General features: G+C 27.2%; 2 protein-coding genes across 2 annotated transcripts in view; both read right to left on the bottom strand.

The window, feature by feature from the left end:
* LOC124432302 (short neuropeptide F-like) overlaps nucleotides 1-10,763 on the bottom strand; it is a 12,713-nt gene extending 1,950 nt beyond the window's left edge. Inside the window, exons 1-3 of the mRNA XM_046981126.1 lie at nucleotides 10,492-10,763; nucleotides 4,914-5,011; nucleotides 2,143-2,327 (exon numbers count right to left, since the gene is read on the bottom strand). Of these exons, the coding sequence (XP_046837082.1) occupies nucleotides 2,143-2,327; nucleotides 4,914-5,001 (273 nt within the window). The 5' untranslated portion in view covers nucleotides 5,002-5,011; nucleotides 10,492-10,763. The remainder of the gene's footprint in view (nucleotides 1-2,142; nucleotides 2,328-4,913; nucleotides 5,012-10,491) is intronic.
* Nucleotides 10,764-14,659: 3,896 nt separating this feature from the next.
* On the bottom strand, nucleotides 14,660-18,957 carry LOC124432303 (pyruvate kinase-like). Its single transcript, XM_046981127.1, has 9 exons — nucleotides 18,647-18,957; nucleotides 18,356-18,494; nucleotides 17,934-18,172; nucleotides 17,502-17,679; nucleotides 17,126-17,344; nucleotides 16,803-16,978; nucleotides 16,485-16,718; nucleotides 15,945-16,167; nucleotides 14,660-14,968 (listed from the first exon to the last, which is right to left on the bottom strand). The coding sequence occupies exons 1-9, from the start codon at nucleotides 18,683-18,685 to the stop codon at nucleotides 14,724-14,726; spliced, it is 1,692 nt and encodes a 563-aa protein (XP_046837083.1). The 5' UTR covers nucleotides 18,686-18,957; the 3' UTR covers nucleotides 14,660-14,723.
* Between the last annotated feature and the right edge of the window lie 84 nt (nucleotides 18,958-19,041).

The raw sequence follows: 19,041 nt of genomic DNA, 5'->3' as shown, positions 1-19,041 counted from the left end.
AAAAAAAAAGAAAAAAAAGAAAGAAAGAAAAGAAAAGGAAAGAAAAAATAATAAAAGGAAGAAAAGAAGAAATAAAAAAATTGCCTCTTTAAAAGGGGAAACGAGACGTGCGACGATAGGCCGTGATTCAGTTGATTCAATTGAACGAATTGAAGATTGGAAATATACAACGCAAGTTATATTCAAAAGAATGATATAAGAGAGTTTCTCTAAATAAGTAGGGAGATATTATTGGATATGAGGAAAAAAGAAATAAGAAATTGAGGACAATCTTACGTGATCGAGAAGCAAGCTTGATTAGAGAAGAAGAGATGCTTTGATGAGACATGACCGTTCATGTCAACTTATTGAAGAAGAGAAAAGAGAAGGGAAAATATATAGATAGATAAATAAATAGAGAGAGAGAAAGAGAGAGAGAGAGAGAGAACCACGAAGAGCAAGGCAATTGATTTTGTTATCAAATCTTTATTTTGAATTAAGTTTTTTTCTTGTTTTTCTTCACCCTCGTATCTTGTAATGCGAAAGAAAAAGATAGAGATAGAAATAGAAAAAGAGAGTGTATGTATGTGTGTGTGTGTGTGTGTGTGTGAGAGAGAGAAAAAAAAGGGGAAATAAAAAATCTCCCTAATTTACAAATATTTGTACATTTAATGTTTATCTCGTCGTATATATGTAAGAAACTATATATTTCCTTTTTTTTTTAACAAAATCTCCATAATTCATAAAGTCTCTATTTCTTGGCTTTACTTTAGAAATATTTTTCGTGAAAACGCATTAATCAGCGTCACGATATCGATGTTGCGAACAATGCAAATTTTTCTTTTTCCTAGCCATATCTTTTTTCTTTTCTCTCTCTTTCTCTCTCTATTTCTTTCTTTTCTCTACCTGCCCTTATTACGTATATATTTTACTTACGTATGTATGTAGGTATACACTTTTTTTTTTCTTTTCTTTTTTCTTCTTCTCCCTCTCTCCCTCTCTCTTTCTCTCTCTCTCTCTCTCTCTCTCTCTCTCTCTCCCTCTATTTCGTTTCATTTCTCTACCCGTTCAACCATATAGGATTTGGTATATCTATTTATATAAAAATTGAAACGATCGCGCGCGACAGACTGGAAATTGCTTCGTTGTTTCGTTCGTAAAGTGTTATTTCTCAAAGACGCGTCACTTTGCGAACGATCGATAAACTCTTGGGACTAGTTTCCCTTGCCTTCTCTTTCTTACCTATCTATCTATCTATCTATCTATCTATCTATCTATGTATCTATGTATCTATGTATCTATACGTGTATACCAATAGCGATAAAAATTTCAATAATGTGTCTTGTCACTCTTGCTATGCCCTTACGAATTTGTACTTGTCAGCTCGCACCCTGCGGACAAGTTCACTGACATTCGACTTCATTTTATATATATATATATATATATATATATATATATATATATGTATGTATATATACAGAGGTATTTATTTCAAGGATAACCTTCGGTAAAATTGACTGATCTATCCATCTGCGCGATATAAACAATAGTATTATAATCGAACGAGCTAGTGACGTTTTTATTATCTCTCTCTCTCTCTCTCTCTCTCTCTCTCTCTCTCTCTCTCTCTCTTTTTTTTCCTTGACATTCTCAAACATTTCGAGTAAATATTATTGTATATCCTATCTATAAGATCTGTTAGTAAATTAATTGTTTACGAATAACGTAAATATGTGGATAATACGTAACAAGTAAATAATTTATGAATTGAAATAAAATGTGGGTATGTTATATGTGTATAAAAATAAAAAAAATAAATAAATATATATATATATATATATATATATATATATATATAGTATTATATTTTTAATATCGTCAGAAGAATATTTCAAAAATAATTCATTCAAAGACTTTAACTTCTGCCTTTGATAGCGTTAACTCGTACAGTTCACCGATCATAGAATAAAATCTGAGACTTTTACGTTAGATATATCAACGAGAAAAAAAAAATAAAAAATAAAAAGAAGAAGAATAATAAAAAAGAAAAGAGTTGGGATATGATATTAGATATGTCTATGTATTTATCATATGTAATCGATTAAATTGATCAATCGAATGAATTCGATATTTCTTTTTTTATAATATAACGAAATAACTTACCGAAATGTGAGGTGAACCAGAACGTCCAAATCGTAAGCGCAATGACGGCGATCGTTGAGATTTACGAATCATCAGATGTTCCAATGGGATCCCATTAAATCCGCCGTTTTCTAAAGCGTTCCGTTGCAGGATGAGTCTGTAAAGTTCGTGAATATTCTCGGCCGTCGATTTGTCCGGTGATTCGTCTGTAAGTAGAGAATAAAAAAAAAAAAAAAAAAAAAGGAAAAAAAAAGAAGATTAACAAATGTAAATATCAATAATTTCATCATAGACATCGATAATTTTCAATTCTTCTTCTTTTTTTTTTTTTTTTTTTTTGTAATTATCATCAATTATTATCAATATAATTCACTAGATCAGATTGTCACTCGGAGATTCTCACACAGAGAGAGAAAGAGAGAGAGAGAGAGAGAGAGAGAGAGAAAGAGAAAAAAAAAGGAAAAGAAATAGATAAATAAAGCACAGAAATCGCAAGAAGCAAATGAAAAAAAGTTTCTACTGGAACGAGCGCGTTCCTTTTAATTTTAACATTGATCAGAATTTTTCAATTTCCCGAAGTAAAAAGAAATTGTATTTTCTACGGTCAACGTCAATGAAAATATTCGAAAATATTATTTATCACGTTTTGAATAATTCCATCATATGAGAGACGATGTGCAAGCTACTATGTGGGGTCATTAAATTGTTTTACGATAAGTAACGTTCTTCGTTTCATTCGGGATTGATCTTTATGATAAAGACAGAGAGGTTATTAAAAATAAACGAAGTACATGTATAAACGATAAATAACAAAGTGTGTTTATATACATATATATATATATATATATATATATATATATATATATATATATATATATATATGTTGCTGCTTTGATCGAGAAAATTGACTTTTGATTTCGTGTAAAAATTAAAATCTCACGAAGAATTGAAAATTAAAAATAATCCATTCATTCGATAGTTATATAAAAATATTTTTCTTTTCTTTTCTTTTCTTTTCAATATTCTGATTAAACAAAAACAAAAGCAAACGATAAAATCGAAGGATCTATTTTTTTGTTTTTCTTTTCCTTTTTTTTTCCCTCATCACGCCGACTCATTCATTAACTTTTTATTATCAATTAATATGAGATCACGTTTCGTATTCCATTACTTTAACTAGTAATATTAAGGGCAAGGTTCTTTATTAATATTGTATACTAATATTGTATAATAGTTGGATAATAATAACTGATGATTGCGTAAGAAGGTACTTTGTCATAAAGGAGCACTTTCACAGATGCAATGAAAATAACTTATTACCAGCGATATCTAATAATACTCTTTCAAAAATATTCTTTTCTTATTCTTTATATTATGAACGAAATCATTTCTATCCAAGTTAATCATTTTTCTTTTAAATGTAATTTTTTTTGTATCTTTTTTTTTTAATTTTCCCATTAAAATACTATCACTAGTAATTAATAATTTTTTTTTTTAAATAATTGATAGTAATTATTATCAATAATATAAATAGAATAAAATATACATGGCAATAATAATATACATATGTATATATATATATATATTATCAATGAGATTGAAAATCAAAAAAATTATTCTTTCTTTTATCGTTCTGACAATACGACAATCGCAGATTGTGATAAATCGAAAAGAATTGTAAATTAAAAAAGCAGTGATAAATATAAAGGGATGGTTAAGCGGAAAATGTGTAGATATTACGTCGAATCATATGAATAAAAACAAAGAGAAAAGGAAATAGAATGAAATGGGTAGCCATATCGAATGAAAACGGAAATAGAAAATTCTATGGATTCTATTGATAGGTAAAAATACGAAATATGAATGGATGAGCCAAGCATATCGATCATTGAAAAATGGTGTAGCATGCTTCCAGTTTTTTTTTTTTTTTTTTCGAAACGGTTCGATGATTTTATCGAGACCATATTGTCCGTTAGTGTAGGAAGTCAAAACATTGTGTCTTTTCTAAAAGAATTCTTCGATTCCACGTTGATGAAAAAAAAAAAAAAACGATGTCTATAGTATTGAAAAATAACGTGACGTCATTACACTTCCTTTTTTTTCTAACATACTACTGACGAATAAAATTCTATGTAGAAGTTATTTTGTGTGTGTGTGTGTGTGGATAATTTTTAATCATTTAATATTAAGTCAATAATATGTAAATAGATAAGAAAAAAGAAACAATATTCGAATATGTATATTTTATATTTGTTTGATATAATTTTGTATTAAATTTTCAAATTTTAAAGTATTTTAATTTTTAAAGACAAGACAATTAGTTAAGCGGCTTATTTAAAAGCTTCTTTATCGTATTTACAAACATTTTCATTACTCCATTTTTCATGAGTTTTTGCATAAATAAAAATAAGTACGCCATCGTACGAAATTAATCTTAAAAGAAAATTTATCATTCAAATATTCATCTTCTTTAATCTTATTGATTATTTGGCATACTCAAATAGATTATCATGAATAGATTTTCTTCGATAAGAATTTTTATATTCACTTTTCAAGAGAGACAGAGAGAGACAGACAGACAGAGAGAGAGAGAGAGAGAGAGAAAAAGAGAAATTTGTAATTTTTAATATTAATAAAACAAAAAACCAAGAATATGAAACAAAAAGGAATAAAATTTCTATATCATTTAAAAAATTTCTTTCGCGATGTATATTGATTAATCAAAAAAAAAAAAAAAAAAAAAAATAAGATACTGAAAAAACATTGATTATAATATATTACACAATTCGTACCTCCATAATCCACATAATTTTCCACCGCGCAGACGATGCCGAAGATGACAAGGAGGATGCTAGTTCTTAGACCGAATTCAGCCCTCATGTTGGATTTTCTGTAAAAAGAAAAAAAAAAAAATAAAAAAAAAATAAAAAAGAAGGTCAAGAAAAAAAAAAAAGAAAAAGAAAGAAGAAAACGAACAATGAACACATAAACTTTTTATGTCACCGTTCGATCACACAACTGTATTGATGACGATATGTAATAATTGTATATATAAAAAAAAAATAAAATCTCATTAAATGTATAACGAAAACATCGATATATCGAAAAATATTTCTCTGAGATTAATCTTGTTTGTAAACATATTACACTGTTACGTTTTATGATCGTCGTGAGATTGTCCAAGAGAACGTTTATATATGTACATAGATAAATATGTACTATCCACCACTACCACTCACCCACTCATCCACGATCCAGTTAGAAATAAACAGAGGATTAAGTAAACAAGCCCGTAAAGCGCGTCGCTTTTTGACGCACCGTTCGTTCTATCCATTGTTCTTATTGGATTTTCAACGGATCAAATGAAAACGATACGAAAGTTCACAAATACATTAAACAACGATTAACAAATAAAATTTGTAAATTCTACAAACGTCATTATTATCGAACTATAATTTTATTTAACAATTAACAATTAATTTATTAATATCGTTTCTAACCGGAAGATAACAAATACAAACATTAAGTTTCCTTTCACGTATATAATGAGAGAACTAAAAAATAAGAAAAAAAAAAAAAAAAAAAAAAAAAAAAAATTTCGGCATCATCATCATCTATACTTTATTGTTCCTATCAATAATTATGAAATATATAAAAGGAAGTAGGAAAATAAAGAAAAAAAGGAAAAGGTCAAAAAGAAACACCATAGGGTTCCTTTAAATATCCTATCGAAAAAAGAAAAGAATTAAAATAATTAAATAAAATATATTCATCTAATGATTTCGATTAGAAAATTATATTTTATATATATATATATATGATATAGATAATGACGAGCCTCATGTGTATATATATCACGTAATTAAGAGTATGAAAGAAATGCAGATATATATTATAATAGTATATGGTACATTGAAGGTCTGTGATTACGTGATTTCTCTTTTTCACGATAACACGTAACAATGGTGTCGGAGACATCTGAAATTCTTAAGAAACGAACGATATTTTTTTCTTCTTCTTTCTTCTCTTCCTTTATCCTCATTTCTTTTCTTCTTTCTTATTTTTTTTTTTCTTTTTTCTTTTTTCATTTTTATTTTTATAACGATCAAACTTTTATACCTCGCCTATTTGAGATGCAGTAGAATTTTTTTTTCTTTTTCTCTCTTTTTTTTCTCTTTTTTTTTCTTTTCTTTTTTAATGGATCTCGTCACAGTTCAGCATTTAAAATATTAATGAATTGTTCTATCCTCTTCCTCTTTCTCTCCTTTTTTCTCTCTCTCTCTCTTTCTCCCATACATTGATACATTTACGTATTTTCATAAAAATGTTATCGGTATTTATATCACGAAATATATCGAGTAAGAAACTAAGAAGAAAAAAATAAGTAATAAATAAAAAAAAACATAAAAAAGTAAGAGAGAGAGAGAGAAAGTAAAAAAAAAGAGGTATGAGCTTCGACGGTTAATTATTTATGAAAAGATAAATTTTATCATCATCCAAGCTGACAAATTTCGTTGAAATCAACGTGATAAACGTCGAATCCACGAAGAGAAGAAGAGTCTTTTCACCTTGATAGACTTTTTTAATCTCTCTTCGATCTCTCGAATTTCGCAATTTCTTTCCTTTTTTATCCTCCCTTTTATTTTTACTCTTTAAATGATAATAATTCCGTGACAAGTTGGATTATCTTTGATTTTCGATACAGCATAAGATAGAGGGGAGAATTCTTTATTCGTTTTTTTTCTTTTTTTTTTTTTTTTTTTTATTTCGTAAGCTATATTGATATGTATATTCATTCTTTTTTTTTTTTGTTTTTTATCTTGAATACAAAAGAAAAGGAGAAAAAGAGAAGAAACATAAAAATCCAATGAGTTTCGATTCTAATTCGATCGATCACATCTTACTGACCGTAATATCTCTTATCGAATTAAACAATGTTTATATAATAATATAAACATTACAATCTATATTAGGTAAGACATATTAATATAACATTGGTCCCCTTAGGCACCTAACTTTTGCATATCATCCCTGTCGGCGAGTAATATGTCTTCTCATCCGTGATACTTGTACGAGCATGTAGTTATCTACATTATACATGTATGTAGATATGTACATATATATTTATATATGTATGTATATATGTATGTATATATGTATGTATATATGTATTTTCTATATGTCTATGTTACGACGTATATGCATGTAACGTGTCGTCGTACATTTCTTGATATAATGCTTTAAAATTTATTACATTTCAATAGATTTTAATTCTTCGAGATTTAAAGTTAACAATGATTGTAAACATCGTATATAGGAAATAAGAGATGAAAACAAAACAAAACAAAACAAAAATATGGATCGTACGAAATCTATTATAAAATTACTTTGTTCCTTTTTTTTTTCTTTTCCTTCTTTTTTTTTTTTTTTTCTTCTTCTTACATATCATAAACAAATAAAAAATAAATATTTACGTTGCATCGACGCAAATGATTCGTTTCGCCATTTTTCGGTATAATTTAATCGCAACAAAATATGATTAAAAAGATAGATTGAGAGAGAGAGAAAAGATCAAGATGAATTCGTTTAACAAATTTGATATTTTTTTTATTAAAAAAAAAAAAAAAAGAAAAAAAGAAAAAAAGAAAAAGCGAACGGAGGATAATCGAATGGTCGGCCAGCAACAAGTGACGATTCACAGCGGAGAATCTTCTCGCGAATAAAACGAGAGAGAGAGAGAGAGAGAGAGAGAGAGAGAAAGGGAGAATCTATCGTTTGCAGAGAATAAATCTCTTTTTCGAATCAAGTTACTCCAAAAAAAAAAAAAAAAGAAAAAGAAGAACGAAATAAAAAAAAAAAATTGAGAGAAAATAAAAAAAGAACCAAAACCCAATTGTTCGTAAGAATTTTTTAATCAGTTTATTTATTGCATTCTTTTTTTTTTTCTTGTTTTCTTTTTGACAAAAGCTGCGAATCCAATACAAAATTTAATTAGCTTCCTTTCTTCATTCTCTCTCACTCTCTCTCTTTCTCTCTCCCTCTGTATTCATCGACATCTTTAAAAAAAAAAAAAAAAGAAAGAAACAAAGAGATCGCTTTTTATCATTCATAGAAAGGAGATATTTTTTTATGGATAATTAACATTGAGAAAAGAAAATTTGACAATATTTGATTATTCCTTGTTTGGATTATATTAAAAAAAATAATAAATTAATAATATTAATCGAAACTATCATTTAAGATAAAATGATTCTTGTCATTCTTGTCAGATGAAAAAATTAAATTCTTTGAAAATGATTATATACCTGTTAGGTATTTAGTTATACATACGTACATATGTAGAGATATTTCGTAAAAAAATTGTATAAGTACGTACGATATGATATCTAAATACATACATATATATATATATATATATATATATATATATATATATGTATATACATACATGGTAAAGAACTAAAATTATTATTATTAAAATAATAAATTGAAAAAAATGATGATACATTTAAGATAAAAAAAATTTTTTTTAAAAATATATTTACACATCTAGTACATATCTATTGTCTTTAACGAATAGATGATCGGAGACGTTGGTTCGATAGTAAAAAACGATATTCACAAACCCCATAACTTTATATTGACATAAACCATAAAGAGATATGCGCGCTCAAGTAAAATCGTAATCACTGTTTACGATCAAAGAGGGTATATATTTAGAAAAATGAGATTATTCTCAGATCGCGACTAGGCAAGAAGGAAAAGAGGCAGTCAGGCGCGAGCTTAAAAGTATATTATTTTTTATCGACTGATTTTTTATGAGAATACGCGGGAAGTAGTGTATTTTCCAAGCGAACGACGAATTTTTCGATGACATCCGATAGAAACAACGTGCATCGGCTTATCGAGTGGATGCAAACGAAAAAAAAAAAAAAAAAGAAAAAGAAAAAAGAAAGAAAAAAGAAGAAATGAGGATTATAGTTTCGTAGATTAAATTCTGTTTAAATTGATCGCATTGCAGAAGACAAAATTAAAGGAAGGATTAAAAAAAAAAAAAAAAAAAAAATAGAAAATGAATGAATAAATTGCAATAGTTTCTTTTCTTTTTCTTTTCGTGCGTTTTTTAAATAATTGCCACTTATCATTTTCCCAACAGTATTAATAATTTCTAATGATTTATCGATTACGCGTATATTACAGATATGCATAGATATGCGTCAATTTATTATCAAAATATTCATATATTCTCTCGTATTATGTTAGTCAATTGTATAAGTCTACATATATATACATATAATAATATATATATATATATATATATATATATATATATATATATGTGTGTGCAATAAAAGTTTTTATTAATCTTAAGCGATCTTGTGTGAATAGCTATTACATTGATTCTCGATTCCTTCGGCGTTTATGTAATTTTTATGTAAACGTGTCTCTTGAGAGCATACATTTAAAACAGAAATCCGTAAAAGCGTATAAGCCCGATAGAAAGTCCCGTACGTGTAAAACGTGTGAATAATTTTTAAACCAATTAAATTCTATCTTCAACTTGAACGTAAAGAAGGTCTGAGAAATCACTACATATGAGACGAACGAAAGCGCGATAATGAAAAGGGATGTTTCTTAAAGAGATTATTATAAAATTATGAAAGAGAGAAAGAGAGAGAGGGAGAAAAAGGGAGGAAGAGAGGAAGGGAGGAAAAGAGAAAGACAGAAACTTTCAACGAGTTTGCCAATGTAATCCCCTATGTTTCTACAAGTTGGAAAATTGCGTGTCATTGCAAATTACTATCCCCTTTAATTACGATTAGTAGTTAAGGATTATACGAGTTGAGAAAAGAAGAAAAAGTATTAATTAAAGTAGTATATACACACACATATATATATATATATATATATATATATAAAACTGGAGATAAATTAAATTTGAAATTTGAAATCTATTTTAACAACTATTCAAGAAAAAAAAAAAATAACGAAAGAAAGAGATAAAAGTGGATACAACGAAATAAGAATCCAATGTTGAACATTGAAGAAGTAACGCGCCTGTTTCATCGGAATCTTTTTCTTTTTTTTTTTTTTTTTCCTAATACTTCCATCTTGTTATAACGTAGATCGATGTATAGTGAGAAAAAAAAAAAAGAAAAATAATAATAAATAAATGAATAAATAAATAAATATGTCAGAGATATCTATTTAATAAGAAATCGTGAAATTAAGACGCGTATACTTTCACAAAATCACAGAGAGTCGTAGAGGGATAAAATGAGATAAAAGTAAAATAAAATAAAAGAAAATGAACGAAGAGAAAAGGAAAAAAAAAAAAAAATATTACGGTACAAGACGATATTTACTTACATGAAAGTAATCGCCGATACGATTTGTTCTTCGAGTAACGTGAAACAAAAAGACGTTTGTTCGTCAAAAGAAAATTTCTTCTCTTTTCTTCTTTAATAGATTAAACTTGATCTATCGATGAGATGGCGAAAGATCAATGTCTTAAGAAGGGGATCGTCAGTGATAAGAGTTATCGTGAGCGCTGTATCGCACGTTACCGCAGTAATGATACGAAGTGTAGAGATGCCGTGGATCCCTTTATATATATAGGGAAAGCCGCGATGGTGCTTTCGATGGGGGATGAAAAGGGTGGGTGCACAGGTGGCCGCTTGAAAAGCAGCCACGCGGTTACGGGGCGCAAGCGTTCCTCTCTTCTCATCCCTACCTCGCGATTTCTCTCTCACAATCATCCCCCTCTTCCTCCTCTTCCTTCACTTCATCCACCTTTCCCCTCCCCCTCTCCTCCTCAATTCACTCTTCCTTAATACCAACAACGACGCGGAACGTGATAATCACTACGTCATTCAGTTTTTCCTAATGACGATTATGATATTTGTATTTGTAATTATTTTAACGATGACAATGATGTCCTCATGTTTCTCGTCATAGTATTATGTTATCTTTCTTCCAAACATATATATATATATATATACACATTATCGAGTCGCTTAAATTATACTCTTGGACGAACGTAAATATTGTGAATATTGTGAATATTTTTTTCTTTCTTTTTTTTTTTTTTTTTCTTTTTTCTATTCTTTTTCCTTTGTTAAACAAAGACGATCGTCCTATTCGTCAAATTTTATTTCTTCGTAATAATATTTCGCCAACATATTTTTGCATAATTTTTATTCTTTTTCATTTCCTTTTTTCATTATAATATATTCAAATCTAACAATATTGATCTATTTCTCTCATAATTGTCAATCGTTAGAACATCTTAGATAAGCGTGACGGTAGCAAAAGTAAAAAAGTTAAAAAAGTTAAAAAAGTATAAAAAGTTCGAGTTGAAAAAGTTAAGATATATAGGATGACTTTTAAATAGAAGTATTAACGTAAGTATTTTATGCAAGTCATCTTCATTAAGATGATTTTACCTTAAGGATATTCCAGTCAGCTCTCTTACTTCTTTTCAATCTGACATCGTCTTATCAATTTGCTTAGAAGGGCAATGGAGACGACATTTTTTTTTCTTTTTCTTTTTTTTTCTTTTTTTTTTTTATTTCTTCGAATTTTCGAATTGGTTCGTATCATTTGACCCTGGTACAAATTTAAGAAGCATTGCTTTTAGAAGGGTACACTCAGTAACGATCCTTTTCGTTTATGTTCGTCTTACGAATTTTTTACGTTTATGAAGATTTTGGATATATATATATATATATATATATCCAGGGGAAAACTTTTCAGTTAACCGAGTATGATCTTTCGCATAAGCAAATATTAATTTTCTTCGAGTTTATCTGACAAATCTTAAGATCAATAATTTGTAAAAGAGAAGATTTAAAGAGACGATGAAAGAAATAACAAAGAGAAATCTATATATATATATATATATATATATATATATATATATATATTCGTTATTATATTATCGATGATGACGATAACGACGACTAACGTTTTAAAAATAATCTATTTTTCTGTGTCGTTGAAGAATTAAATAACGTAATAAAGCATTAATATATGTAAGACGATAATAAATAATTATCCGTGAGATTTTTTTTCAATTTTCCTTTTATATTCTCGATCATCGATAAAATTACTCTTTTATTTTAAACGTTAGATCGTAACGATGCTAAATGAAATTGATAAAATAAAATATAGAGTTCGAAGGGTAACATAATCAAATTCAAAAATTTATATTTCTCAAACGTGCCTTGAAGAAAATTAAAAATAAATACAAATTGTTTAACGTGATCGTCAAACTTATAAGATTACATAAGAATTTAAAATAAAAAAAAAAAAAAACAAAAAAAAATGAAAAAAAAAGAAACAAGAAAGATTATAACAAAATAGTTCCTACTTTTCGTATAATCCACTTTCATATAATTTAATATTAAATTATACATCAATCGTGCGTTATTTTTATCTCTGCAAATAATAAAAAGAAGAAAAAAAAAAAGATGAAATCACAACTGTTCTCTCAAACGTATATTATTATAATTTGATTAAAAAAAAAAAAAAAAAAAAAAGAGACTAAAATAAAAATAAAAAAGAAAAAACCATATTGGTTCTTGCAATCGTCCTATGTTACAGGACGACAGATATGAATAATATTTCTTATCTAATCTATAAGTTATGATAAACTAAATCTCTATTTGACAAATCAAAGCATATATCTAAAGTCACCCTAACGGGTTCGCTATTTCTTTTTTTTTCCTTTTTCTTTTTTCTTTTCTCTTTTTACCGATCGACAATATGATTTAATGCGAATATCGGTGGTACTATCGCACGATTGATTTTCAAATGAAACAGATTATTTCTTATATATCAGGAAATAATATGACGTGCGATTTAAACTTAGAAAGAAGAAAAAAAAAAGGAAAGAAAAAAAAACCCGAACTAGGAATTTAAACTAAAAATTATAAACTCGTACAAAAAGTGTCATAGCAAAGTGTATTTCAAATGTATAAAAAAAAAAAAGAGAGAGAGAGAGAGAGAGAGAAAGAGAGAAAACAAATAAAAAGAAGAAGAATTAACCAACTTTAAAATTAAATTAATGAACTTAATATTATACCGAGACTTTAGGCAAACAATTTAAACGAAAATTAACGATTAAGATTTCTTAAAGCGATGAAGAAAGATCGTAACGTGAATTAACGATAGATCGCTTCGTTCTAATTGCATTACTTAAGAATCTTTTACTGGTTGAGAAGCGCGAGCACGTTTACGAGAACAACTTTCACCCTTCTACAAGTACTCTCTTATATACATCGTTCACGAGGGACTACGCATTCAAGTTTAACATAATTCAAAAATTCATTCGTTGATTTTGCATCCTTATGCAATTTAAATTGGAGAACTCGGAGCTTCGTCTCTTGCGGCGGACGGTTGATAATATCTCAATTTATTACTTTCAAAGGAGGACGAATATAAAATATGAAATTTTATTATATAGATATAACCTAGTAATACCTATTACTAACTATAGCTACGAATAATAATAATTATAATAATAATAATTTAAAAAAAAAAAAATAATAATAATAATAATAAACAAATTTAAGTTAATTCCAAAAAAAAAAGAAAAAATTCTTTTATCAGACAATACATATACGAAGGATCGATCTTTGGACAATCTCGAAATTAAACGAGACACTTGAAAAACTAAATTACTTCTCGTCAAATTTCAAGTATTCTCAAGAACGTATTGAATTACAAGGATGCGTTTAGTGTTAATGTCTACTCGAGATCGTTCTCAGCTAATGTCTAAATAAACATATCTCACTAGAATAATGGAGATATCGATCGATACTAGGAAACAGAGTACATATATATGTATTTATGTATGTGTATATATATGTATATATAATGTATGTACATATATATGCATGTGACTCGTATAAACATATATATGATAAAATATGATATACAGGAAAATTTATAAATACGTTCGTAAAACTATTTTATTCATATTTCGACGTTATCCTATTTAATTAATGATTATTATTAATATTTTATGTATTTAATAGACATTGATATTACCCAAATTATTATACGTCTAAGGATACTTGTATTACTCCTTCTTTTTTTTTTAGATCTTGATCCTGATGACGTCAAAAATCCACCTTGTTACTAGTTTCACAGATGACAAAAAGATACCGATAGCAGTTCGAACGTATCTATGTAACTAGAAACCGACCTCCGATCGGTTTTATCTACCTCCATGAACTTTGTCCTTCATTCTACGAGCCATAGAACCTAATCAGTTATAACATAGATAACGTACATTGCTAGCCGTTTACAACGACGTAACCATATGTTCATTGAACGTCCGCAGATTGTTTTGTCAATGAAAAGGACTTTCTCAATGTAAATTCTATTTTCTTTTTTATCTAACTCATTGATCTATCAATGTTTACGTTTATTTTCATTCCTTTAAATTAAATGTAACGATCGTTTTGAAATCTTTCATTGTCTTTTGTAATAAGATTTTTTAATAATTTCCTTTTTTTTTTTTTTTTTTTCTTATTTGTTTATTTGTTTATTGCTTTCCCCTCCCTCCCCCACCCTTTCCTTTTCTTCTCTCCTCTTTATTGCGAACGCATTGATATCCTTTTATCGTTAGGTGACATCATTGAATTTTTTATGAATGGTCTGATCAGATCAAAAGATGTATAGATCACACGAATAGAGTTAATAAATCCTCCATCTTGTCGCGATGGGCCAACTACAACTATTGCATCGCCAAGTTTGATATATTTTCTTTCTATTAAATAATTCAAACCAGCTCGCACGCGTATATCGATATCTTTTAGCCTATTGGGTAAAGGTGACGCTGAAAAATCATTAAAGTTGTTACGAATGTTAGTCGTGATTTATTTAAACCTTAAATGCACTTAGAAAATAAAAAAAAAGAGACTAAAGGATTTTGATAATTTTGAATAATTAAAAATTATGATGAATAATGATTTATAAAGTACTAATAAAACGGTGTAATTATTAATGGAGAAAAAAAAAAAAGGCAAAACAAAAGAAACCAAAAAAAAAAGAAGAAAAAAAAAAAAAGAGAATAAACATATCGAATAATATGTCATATTTTAACTTCACAACAAAACAATTTATGGGAGAGAGCTCATTAATGTCCCATATGTGGACAAACATTCACCGCGATTCCTTTCTTTCATCGCAAATGTATGTATACTGCACCCCACCCGTTGAATTTTCGATAATACGTTGGCGTTAAAGGGAAGAGAACAAAAAGGCGAATAAAACGAATTATAAAAGCATGTTTAACTGCAAATGTACTTCATATTCGATCGATTGTGTTCTTTCCTGATTTCAATTAGTCGTTAATGAAATTATTTACTGATTTTATAGAATAGATGAGGATACTAATAATAATAATAATAATTAAAAATAAAAAAAAAAAAAAGGAAAAGAAAAGAAAAGATAAAAGCATTATTAATACATTGTAACATAATGTGACTTTAAAAAATTATTAATAAATCATTATTAAAAGTCATTATTATATATAGAATAATTATTAATATATAATATAATATAATATAATAGTGATGATATTATATTATATAGTATATAATAATATACTATAATACATTATAATGTAACAATTATTAGTACGATATTATACTAAGTATAACTTATATATATATTAGTATGAATTTAACGTTATATGATTTTTTCAATGGATAAAAAAAAAAAAGAAGGGAGAAAAATGAGAAAAGAATAAACAAATAAAATGAGATTATAAAGAGTTGAATTTAAATAATGTCTTCGTAATGATGTCTTACCATTGTAATGAACGGAATGTACGGCAAAATAGATATTTAAGTATCGTGCAACAAAACCAAAACGCGTAACAGCTACGATGGGACATCGTGGTCGATAAATCGAGAGCAAGACGGCACTACGTCCGGTCGTAGTTGTGATTATGATAGCGGCAGCATTACAATTCAAGGAGGTCTGTATGGCGCCAATGGCAATCGAATGCACTACGTTCAATGGTATAGATATCTTAATTATAAATAAAACAGAAAAAGTAACATTAAAAATTTTATCTGCGGTATTAATTAATAATAAAAAAAAAAAAAAAAAACATAACGCACGCTCATATTTTTATATACAAGATTTTGTCACTTATATCATAGTTTTTGAGATATATATATATATATATATATATATATATATATATATATATATATAACATATATTAGATATTATATATCGAATCTGATAAGAGAAATATAACATTTGTCTTTTATATTCATTTTTCGGACATAATCGATCATTTAAATAACGTATATAAAACATATATTAAATAATAAACTTACCATATTATTAAAAGTATTTAAGAAAATTTCTCTTTGCCATCGTGCACTTTCCGCTTCTCTACAGACAGTATCAATTTCTTTAACAAGTAGTAAAGTATCTTTCAAGTTCAAATTTCCTGTAGCTAAGCAAATTGTATCCGCACCGTCTAATACAGCAATTGCTACTAATTCTGTATTAATTTTCGGCGTCTTGTTGAATTTCGGACGAAAATTTATAACTATGGGTTTACCGATCTAAAACAATGCAACAATATGGCTAACCTAATTTCCAAGAATGTTATAAGATACTTATAATACGTTATTGTTAGTGATATTAACCCTGTTACATTTAGCTATTATAGATTTTTGCGCGAGAAATAATTTTTCTTTTCCAATATCAAGTTCCAAACCATTCCTTTCAAAGATAATACCATCGGCTTCTTTCAATATTTCATCGAAATTTTGTAAACCCTGCCTCGTACAGATCTTCGCCAAAACTTTAATCCAATTACTTCCTGTGGGGGGGGGGGAAGAAAAAAAAGAAAAGGAAAAGAAAAATCAAACAAATTACACATTTCTCTCCTTCATCAAATTATTATTATTATTATTATAATAATAATAATATAATATAGATAAATCTAATAAATAATCATTCTACAAACCTATTCTGTTTATTTCGTCACGTACAGAAATTATCATTTTGCTGTTACGTGCTTGATTTACAATAATAAAATCGCATTCAAGCTTAGAAGCAAGTTCAATGTCTTTGCTATCCTGTTTCGAAATAATTGGAAACGAAATAACATTGTCCAAAAATTGAACCGTTTTTTCATTTCCAATAATACCACCTTTTAAAATCTTACACATCACTTCATTGCTTCCTACAATAAAATCATGAAAATTTGAATTGAAATGAATATGTCTAATTAATTATTTATATTTTATTTATATCTAATGTATTAATATTTTAACGTATATAAATCTTTTAACAATTTTCACAAATCAAAATTAATTTATATGATTTTGATTTTAACTAACCGACACAAATAACTTTTAACATTACAGCGCCACGATCGATCGAAATAGTATCTCCTACGTGACATACATTTGATAATTCTTGATATGATACCCAAAAACAGGAGGACGTACCCGCACGTTGTATTTTACTGTCCGTCGATAAACGTACATTATAACCTTCGACGAATACGCCGCGATCCTGTACGAAAGTATTTTCAAAATGGCGTCTAAAGCATTTACAGCGCCATCTATCTACAGATATTTAAAATAAATTCTAATAATAAGATTATATACATATACATACATATATATATATATATATATATATATATATATATATTTATTTATTTATTTAATAATATTAATAAATAAAAATATAAATAAATAAATAAATAAATAAATGAAAGAAAATTATTAAATCATTTGAAATATTTCAAAGATTAATTATTATACTATTGATGATGAATCGCCACGAAATTTTCCAGTACGTATCTCGGGACCATGTAAATCAATTGCCACACCAATAGGACATATTTTATGCATAGATTTGTAAAGAATATTTCCCGCCTCTCTTATTGATCTTACGGTAATAACGTGCCATTTTTCTGTTTGATGCGATAAATTCAAACGAACAATGTTTGCACCGGCGTTAATGATCTCCGCAATTGCCAATGGATAAGAATTTGTTATACCTAATTTAATTTAATTTTTTTTTTTTGTTTTTTCTTTTTAGAGAAACAATAAATATAATAATAATAATAATAATAATAATAATAGGAATTCTGATCTAAGGGATTATACATTTCATTAGATTTATCTATGTATAATGTAATTATAATATCTTCATTTAGATAATAATTATGAATATAACCAACTCATGGTAACCATAACACCAGTAAGCTTGACTGGCCTTGGACTTGAATCAATATCTAATTGCATGTAATGATCCAGTCGGTTCTTTCTGTACGCTGCAACTAATTGATTCTCTAATGATTCGTTCTCCTCATTGAATATCTATCACCGACGCAGGAAAAAAAAATGGAAATAAATGTAAAAATAATAAATGAGAAAAAAAAAATATATATATATATATAAAATAAATAAATAACAATAAGATTCTTTTGTATATTACTCTGTTACGTTATAAATTATTAATTAATACGAACCTGTGGCATTTCTTGATTACTTGATATTTCGCTCGACATTTCGTTATAGATTTATATTATTTAATGTTCACATAAAAAATTAATTTTTATTAATTACAAATATGAATTTATATGACATTATGACATAATGATAACTGATTATTATTAATAATATTCCATATATGAGAGGATTATATATTTTTTTTTTTTTTTGAATGAAAAAAATATTCAATGATGAAATTAGATGATTAACTATTGCCAATGATATTTATCAAATGACTAACATTATCGAAACTTTCTTTCTTTTTTTTTTTTTTTTATCGAGAATCGTTATTCCTATTTTAATAAAAAAAAAAAAAAAAAAAAAAAAATGTATGTAAGTACTTACATCATCATACAACAGTTGTATTGTTGAC

This window comes from Vespa crabro, chromosome 24 (assembly GCF_910589235.1).
Source record: "Vespa crabro chromosome 24, iyVesCrab1.2, whole genome shotgun sequence".
NCBI classification, from domain to species: Eukaryota; Metazoa; Arthropoda; class Insecta; order Hymenoptera; family Vespidae; genus Vespa; species Vespa crabro.
The sequence above is the reverse complement of the archived record's forward strand: the minus strand, read 5'-3'. Positions and strand labels throughout refer to the sequence as shown.

Bases quoted from the DNA above. Each gene is read 5' to 3' on its own strand.
- LOC124432303 (XM_046981127.1), bottom strand. From the start codon at position 18,685: ATGTCGAGCGAAATATCAAGTAATCAAGAAATGCCACAG. The intron at 18,173-18,355 runs GTTGGTTATATT...AAATTAAATTAG, and splicing joins TGGTGTTATGGTTACCATGA to GTATAACAAATTCTTATCCA. The intron at 16,719-16,802 runs GTTAATATCACT...GCATTGTTTTAG, and splicing joins TAATAGCTAAATGTAACAGG to ATCGGTAAACCCATAGTTAT.